Raw genomic sequence first — 8,803 nt, 5'->3', positions numbered from 1 at the left:
ACTTAAGTGGCAAATTGTCTGATTTGAGGGCATCATCAGTATTATTATGTGTTAAATTATTTGGGTTTTGTTGCCAGTCTGTGAGGTTAAAGGTGTAAATATCTAAGTTGAGTGTTAATAAGTCTGAAACCACCACTCAACCCATTTAAGTTCAGATATATACATTTAAAAGGGCAGGTGCAACAAGCCAAAAATAAAATTAATAATAATGTTGTCCCCCATTGAAGAAATAGACAAATCTACAGAGGCACAACAGGCCAGGTCCAGCTCCAGAGAGCGAAGACTAACAGAAAAGGGGCAGGAGATGCATGAACAGGAAGCCAAGAAAAATGAAAGGTCATTTAGCAAGGCATATGAGTCCTGGAAGGAGTTAGCAAGAGGAGAGGAACAAAGCTGAAAGGTTTCTGCTCAAACGAAGACCTTGTTAGAACACAAACAGACATTAAGGCTAAAGAAGCATTAGTGCATGAACTGTATGAGCCTATCCGACGTAATCATACTTCTACTCCAGATGTTGTCAAGAAAATGGATGCATGTGTTGCCCTAACAACAGAAATTTGTGATCTCATTAGTAAACGACTAGAAGATATAGATAAGATTTTTAATGACAGGCTCGAGAAGGAGCGTGTAAGGATGATATTAAGTAAGGAGGAGTATGGATCTGTTTTTGGGAAAACCGAAACAGAAACAGTTATTTCAGAGCATTCAAAGGGCTCAGATTCATACTCCAGAGCCACCTCTACGACTTCTAGCAAACGTGTGGATGCCGAAGCTGACCTTGCAGCTAAACTAGAACAGGCGAAGGCAATGCAACGAATACATGAACAGCAAGCCAAGTTGAGTAGCCTAGAGCATGAGTGGAAAATCAAGGAAGCACAAATGATTGCAGAAATGACAGCAAAGCTAGAGGAAGAGAGAACTAAACTGCAACAGCTACAGGCAGAAAATGAGGTAAAAGTAGCAGCAGCCAGAGTGAGAGCTTACAACAACTACGACGGATTGGAAAGCCTTAAGTATGAACTAGATGACAAATCACAACTTGATAGCCAAATCATTGAATCTCAGAATCCATTGAATCCACAGGCTGAATCATTTCGACCTCAGTGTGCACCACCTGAGATTTTGCAAAAGCAACAGGAGGTCAGCTTAACACAGGAGCTTGCAAGCTTGTTTGTCTCCAACCGTCTGCCTGCACCTGAACCCACAGTGTTCACTGGTAACCCTTTAAAGTTTATAGACTGGAAAATATCCTTCATGGCATTGATTGGCCACAAACCCCTCCCCGCAGGTGAAAAAATGTTGTACTTGAAAAGTTATCTTGCAGGTGAGGCACGGAAGGCGGTCGAAGGATTCTTTTATCGAAACTCAGAAGATGCATATCAGGGTGCCTGGGAGATTCTTCAGGAGAGGTATGGAAGTTCATTTGTCGTCCAAAAGGCTTTCAGGGATAAACTGATGAAATGGCCAAAAATAGCTCCCAATGACCCAGTAGCCCTCAGAGAGTTTTCAGATTTCCTTCAAAGTTGCGCCGAGGCCATCCCTCATGTTAAAGGGCTGGCAATTCTAAATGATTGCGAAGAAAATCATAAACTTCTCAAAAAACTGCCCGAATGGCTGGTACGCAGATGGGGTCGCGTTGTTGTGGATGAACTAGACAGATGTCAAGAGTATCCACCATTTGCTCATTTCACCAGATTTCTACAAAGGGAAGCTAGAATAGCCTGCAACCCCATTGCTTCTCCCTTCTTATTAACCACTAAAGTAACAGATGAAAGGCTTCCTAAGAGAACCAAGGCACTCAGCACCAATGCTCAAGCTAAGCACTCTGCAGGTAAACCAGGGACCTTAATTTCAAAGCCAAGACCACCATGCTTCATCTGCAACGATGAAACACACGGTGTCGCAAAGTGCCCAACCTTTGCCACAAGGCTTCCTGATGAAAAGAGAGCTTTCATTCGTGAAAACCGTCTTTGCTTCGGCTGTTTAAGAAAGGGTCACACTAGTAAAGAATGCAAAAGAAGGCACACATGCACTAAATGTGGTCGAAATCATCCAACTTGCTTGCACATAGAGAGAATTGAGGGAGCCAGTGAAATGTTAAACAGTGACTCACCATCTGCAGGAAATGAGACAAAGGAAGTCCGCAATGTCATGTCACACACATTGACAAGATACTCCTCAGCTACGTCTAGCATTGTTCCAGATTTTGTGTCATTGGCAGAAGATCCCCACAGTGAGATTCTCACATATGCTCTGCTCGACACACAGAGCGATTCAACTTTCATCTTGGAAGATCTGGTCTCTGCACTAGATGTGAAGACTCAGCCTGTGCAATTAAAGCTCAGTACAATGACAGCAGTAGACACAGTCATAGCTAGTAAAGTGGCTTGTGGATTGCAAGTTCGTGGGCTCCATAGTGAGTCGCATGTTCAGCTACGCCAGGCATACACAAGGGATTTCATCCCAGTCGATAAGTCTCACATTCCTACAAAGGACACCGCACTTCAGTGGCCACATCTGAGGCAATTGGCAAACAAGCTGCAGCCACTTCAAGACTGTGAAGTGGGATTGCTGATTGGCTATGATTGCCCATCAGCACTGGCCCCTCTAGAAGTCATTGTAGGGTCAGAAAACCATCCATTCGCTCAAAGAACCGTGCTTGGCTGGAACATCATAGGATCAGCAAATCCATATCTTGATAGAAAGGAACATCAGAGCTTTGCGCACAGAGTGGCAGTAAAGGAAATGCCATTGCCTCCGGTCAATGATGTGTTAAAGGTCCTAGAAATGGATTTCAGTGAAAGAAACTATCAAGATAAATATATTTCTCAAGATGATGTTCATTTTGTAAAACTCCTCGGCAGCACGATCACAAAAAGGAAGGATGGACACTATGAGATGCCACTTCCTTTCAAGGGCAGCTCTCCACCCATGCTGCCAAACAACAAGCGACTGGCTGAAGCTCGTTTGCAACACCTCAAGAGGAAGTTAAGGTCCAACAGGCAGTACCATGACCATTACACAGCATTCATGGAGGAAACCATCAGCAAAGGTGTTGCAGAACCAGCCCCCCCGGCACAGGCGGGAGAGACAATTTGGTACATCCCACATCATGGGGTGTACCATCCTAGGAAACCAGATAAACTTAGGGTGGTCTTCGACTGTTCAGCCAAGTTTCTGGGCATCTCTCTGAATGACACCTTATTGACTGGCCCTGATCTGATAAACTCTCTAGTAGGAGTTCTCTGCCGCTTTAGGAGGGAAGCAGTAGCCATCACCTGCGACATTGAAAAAATGTTCCATCAGTTCTATGTCCCACCCAACATGCGGAACTACCTGAGGTTCCTATGGTGGAAGGGCGGTCAGCTGGAAACAGAACCCCAAGAGTATCGAATGGCGGTGCACCTTTTCGGTGCTGGTTCCTCTCCAGGGTGTGCCAATTTCGGCCTTAAATATCTTGCACAGCAATGCGAAGCCGATTATCCTTCAGCGGGTGCTTTCATTGAAAAGAACTTTTACGTTGATGATGGACTAACTAGCGTCCCATCAGTCAGAGAAGCTACAGACCTGATTATCAATGCACAACAGCTGTGTAAAACTGGTGGTTTACACCTGCACAAATTTAACTCGAACAAGGTGGAGGCGCTATGTGGTGTTGCGCCTTCAGAAAGGGCAGTAACCACTGGACCTCTCAACCTTAGCCTGGATTCAACAGCGGAGGGTCACATACTTGGAATTCAGTGGTCAATAGAAAGTGACACCTTCAGCTTCAACATTGACAAAAGGGATCAACCCTCAACTCGTCGTGGTATCCTGTCTGCAGTTTCCTCCCTCTACGACCCTCTTGGTCTTGTAGCTCCCTTTATCCTGAGTGGTAAATGTATTCTCCAGGAGCTGTGTCGCATGGGCATAGGTTGGGATGATCAGCTCCCCGATAGCCTACATGCACGGTGGGAGCAATGGAAAAGGGATCTACACAGGCTAAAGGAAATAGCGATACCCAGATGCTACCATCCTCCAGATTTTGGCAACATAGTGAGGGTGGAACTGCATCACTTTTCAGATGCTAGTAACATAGGTTATGGTGCATGTTCCTACCTCAGATACAAGAATGGAAAGGATGAAGTACACTGTAGCCTTGTGTTAGCCAAAGCAAGAGTTGCACCAACAAAGCTCATGAGCATCCCAAGGCTGGAGCTTTCGGCTGCAGTAATCTCCGCAAGGCTAAGCGTCATGTTAAAAACAGAGCTCGGCATGCAGATTGACGAGGAATTCTTTTGGACTGATTCCCAAGTTGTATTGGCCTACATCAACAATGAGGCACGGTGATTCCATGTGTTTGTCGCAAATCGTGTTCAGCTAATCCGAGAAACCACAGACCCTGCTCAGTGGCACTATGTGGATACGGCAGAAAACCCAGCTGACCACGCTTCGAGAGGTCTATGTGCAGGGGACATTCTGTCAACGAACTGGTTATCGGGTCCTAAATTTCTATGGAAACCTGAGATACACCCAACACTACATTTTTCACCAGATTTGCTAGTCTGTGACCCTGAAGTTAAATCGGTGAAAACCTTTGCCACCCATGCCAATGAGCAAAATGACATTCTGAACCGTCTAAGCCGCTTTTCCAGCTGGACAACGCTCACTAGAGTAGTTGCAAGAATTAAGAGACTAGGCATGAAGGCAGATCGTGTCAGCAGCATTGTGACGGTAGAGGAAAGGAGAAAAGCTTGTGAGCTAGTAATCAGTCTGGTTCAGCGACAAGCCTTTTTGCAAGACATAAAGACACTTCAGAAGGGCAACTCTCTTCCATGCTCTAGCCCCCTAAGCTGTCTTGATCCCATCTTAGATGAAGGACTACTTCGTGTTGGTGGAAGACTGACAAAGGCAACGCTCAGTCGAGAACTAAAACACCCGGTTATCCTTCCAAAGGAAAGTCACATTACAAGACTAATACTGTCTCATTACCATGCCACCATCTGTCATCAGGGTCGCAGTCAAACCCTAGCAGAACTCAGAGCAAATGGGTTTTGGGTGCTTGGGGGAAGCAAAGCAGTTGCCAAGTTAATACATAAATGTGTGCAATGTCGAAAACTTCGGCGCCCCACCGAGGAGCAACGCATGGCAGAGCTCCCGAAAGAAAGGACTGAAGCCTCTGCTCCTTTCTCGTACTCTGGTATGGATTGCTTTGGTCCATTTTCCACCAAGCGGGGCCGTAAGGAGTACAAAAGGTATGGGCTTATCTTTACATGCCTGTCTTCACGTGCTGTCCATATCGAGATGCTGGAAGACCTATCAACAGATGCATTCATCAATGCCCTTAGATGCTTCATCAGCCTCAGAGGAGCTGTTTGCCAACTCCGCTGTGACCAAGGCACAAACTTTGTAGGAGCCAGAAATGAGTTCAGAGAGGCTCTCAAACAATGTGACATGCAGGCACTGGAGGCTTTCCTGGCAGACAAACAGTGTGAGTTTGTTTTCAATGCTCCTTCTGCAAGTCATGCTGGTGGCATCTGGGAACGCCAAATTAGGACCATTCGTAATGTGCTAAATGCCACTACCGCTCAGTGTGCAGGAAGACTAGACGATGCCTCTCTTAGAACTTTGTTTTATGAGGCCATGGCTATTGTAAATAGCCGCCCCTTGACTGTGGGCAGTATCTGCGACCCAAAGGCACCTGAACCTCTTACTCCGAACCATCTTATACTGATGAAGTCCAAAGTTGCTCTACCACCACCTGGGAAATTTGTGAGAGAAGACTTGTATGCAGCGAAGAGGTGGCGTAGAGTACAATACTTAACTGAGCAGTTCTGGGGTAGGTGGAAAAGAGAATACCTCATGAATGTCTCCACAAGACAGAAGTGGCACAAAACCCGCCGTAATCTAAAAGTGAATGACATTGTTATCATCAAGGAAGATATGTTACCAAGGTGTCAGTGGCAACTGGGGCGTATCGTTGAAACTATCGAAGGCGATGATGGTTTAGTCCGTCGGGTCAAGGTTCAAGTAGGAGTCCAAAGTCAGACCAAGAAACAGGACCGTGCTTTCAAGCCCCCCATTATCAAGCGGCCTATTCAAAAACTGGTGGTTCTTGTTGAAAGAGAATAATAACAACTATGTTATTATCTGAGAGGAACTGACATAAACAATGTAACAGTCCAGGTGGAACCTGCTCTATGATGTTTGTACACCTGTATATTGGTTGAAGTGGTTTCATTTTGTTGTTGTTCAAATCATGTATGATTAGCTAGTTTGCAATTCATAGCATGATTGGTGGGAGTGTAATGAACCGCTGATCTGTACCATAAGTCATCCTTGCGGGGGTTGTCGGAACTATATGCGCAGTCGCACTAAGGACAGATGTGCTCAGAGGCATGCCCCGTAACATGTATGGAGCGGTCTATCGCGGCAGGAATAAGTTGTACAAAGTCCATGTAAGTTACGATAATACTTTGATAAGTATGATAAGTGTGTTTCTAATGTAAGGTATGTTGCTGCATTTGTATTGTGAGCTATCTGAAAACCTTTTATTCTTTACTTACGTTACTTACTTATGTGCTATTTTTTAGCTAGACATGTGTGTCATGCAAGCTAGCAGCACCCCATGAGAAACAGGCCAAAGTGTTTAAGTGTTTACCGGAGTTTGCACCCTTGGCAAGCGGACTGAGGTATGTGATGAGAGGTGATCTGTTGTTATATTTTATTTAACTGAACTGTATAACCCCTTGATGCTGTTTGAAGTAACCCCTTTTGTTTTATTTAATCTGTGACTGTATATCTCAGAATTACTTGTTTGAACTTACCTGAATTGACTTAAGCTCATTGTTGTTATTACTCATTGTTATAGTTCAAAAGGACTGTACGGTTATCAATTTTTTCTTATTTTATAGTTTTCACGGTGCTCAATGTCCAGAGAATGAGCCGTATGTGGTGAGGAAATAAATGGCTGCACCCGTTAGAGACTCTTCTGTCGTTCTTGATGCCAAGGGCTGCTACACTATTATATGAACTTTGGGGCCTTTTATACACCATCAGTGCAGTGACTTACCTGCAGTTAACGTTTGAATGGTGTTTCCACAGTGTTTCTGAATTGTGTGGGACTACTTGAGAGGAAAAACTGTGAAAAATAAAAATATGTGTCAGGGCACAGCATGTGCTGGGCTAATGTCAAATGTATTCAACAGATATATTAATGATAAAACTTTAAACCTGTAAAATCTGGAGACAAAAACTCTCAGAATCAAATTTTTGGTTGCTATTGCTACAGTAGGTCAGTAGGTGTCTCTAGAGTCACCTTTCAATGCAACATCCAACACATGCAAAGAGGCAGACACACTCACCAAGGGTTTTATCACCATACCTGACGGTTTCCATGCAAAGACGTGACGTCCAACACATGCAGACACACAAAGACGCAGACACACTCATAAAGTGAGTCAAGTTTGTTTCCCTAGCACATTTAAAGTACAGCTGTTGAACAATATGCTGTACATCTAAAATAATTAAATAACAGCCAACACAGGATGAAATTACAGAGTTTAAGAAAGGAAACATAAAATTAGAAAACCTGAGTAAAAACAGGACAAATAATTGTCATCTGCACAATAATGAATTGAGATGCTCTTTTATTAAAAACTAAGCCAAAAGAGAACATAAATTGAAAAAAACGAACTGGCTCAAGGAAAAATATCAGTTGCTAACAGATCTAGACCACATGAAGATACTTTCAGGGAAGAAGAAATAAAAATGAAAACGTGTCTAATGGTCAGTGGAGGAATTTACAAAATCAGTGTTAGTTTTACAGTGGGGCAAAAAAGTATTTAGTCAGCCACCGATTGTGCAAGTTCCCCCACTTAAAATGATGACAGAGGTCAGTAATTTGCACCAGAGGTACACTTCAACTGTGAGAGACAGAATGTGAAAAACAAATCCATGAATTCACATGGTAGGATTTGTAAAGAATTTATTCGTAAATCAGGGTGGAAAATAAGTATTTGGTCACCTCAAACAAGGAAAATCCCTGGCTCTCACAGACCTGTAACGTCTTCTGTAAGAAGCTTTTCTGTCCCCCACTCGTTACCTGTATGAATGGCACCTGTTTGACCTCATCATCTGTATAAAAGACACCTGTCCACAGCCTCAACCAGTCAGACTCCAAACTCCGCCATGGCCAAGACCAGAGAGCTTTCGAAGGACACCAGGAAAAGAATTGTAGACCTGCACCAGACTGGGAAGAGTGAATCTACAATAGGCAAGCAGCTTGGTGTGAAAAAATCAACTGTGGGAGCAATCATCAGAAAATGGAAGACATACAAGACCACTGATAATCTCCCTCGATCTGGGGCTCCACGCAAGATCTTATCCCGTGGGGTCAAAATGATCATGAGAAAGGTGAGCAAAGATCCCAGAACCACACGGGGGGACCTGGTGAATGACCTGCAGAGAGCTGGGACCAAAGTAACAAAGGTCACCATCAGTAACACACTACAACGGCAGGGAATCAAATCCCGCAGTGCCAGACGTGTTCCGCTGCTGAAGCCAGTGCATGTCCAGGCCCATCTGAAGTTTGCCAGAGAGCACATGGATGATACAGCAGAGGATTGGGAGAATGTCATGTGGTCAGATGAAACCAAAGTAGAACTTTTTGGTATAAACTCAACTCGTCGTGTTTGGAGGAAGAAGAATACTGAGTTGCATCCCAAAAACACCATACCTACTGTGAAGCATGGGGGTGGAAACATCATGCTATGGGGCTGTTTTTCTGCCAAGGGGACAGGACGACTGATCCGTGTTAAGGACA

General features: G+C 44.2%; 1 protein-coding gene across 1 annotated transcript; it reads left to right on the top strand.

Moving 5' to 3' along the window:
• The first annotated feature begins 229 nt into the window (after positions 1–229).
• LOC146511575 (uncharacterized) lies at positions 230–7,796 on the top strand. Its single transcript, XM_085173214.1, has 2 exons — positions 230–6,671; positions 6,894–7,796. The coding sequence occupies exon 1, from the start codon at positions 526–528 to the stop codon at positions 4,327–4,329; it is 3,804 nt and encodes a 1,267-aa protein (XP_085029340.1). The 5' UTR covers positions 230–525; the 3' UTR covers positions 4,330–6,671; positions 6,894–7,796.
• The last annotated feature ends 1,007 nt before the right edge of the window (positions 7,797–8,803 follow it).

The sequence above is a fragment of the Neolamprologus multifasciatus genome, chromosome 9, assembly GCF_963576455.1.
Source record: "Neolamprologus multifasciatus chromosome 9, fNeoMul1.2, whole genome shotgun sequence".
Classification (NCBI taxonomy): domain Eukaryota; kingdom Metazoa; phylum Chordata; class Actinopteri; order Cichliformes; family Cichlidae; genus Neolamprologus; species Neolamprologus multifasciatus.
This window is presented reverse-complemented; position numbering and strand designations above follow the sequence as displayed.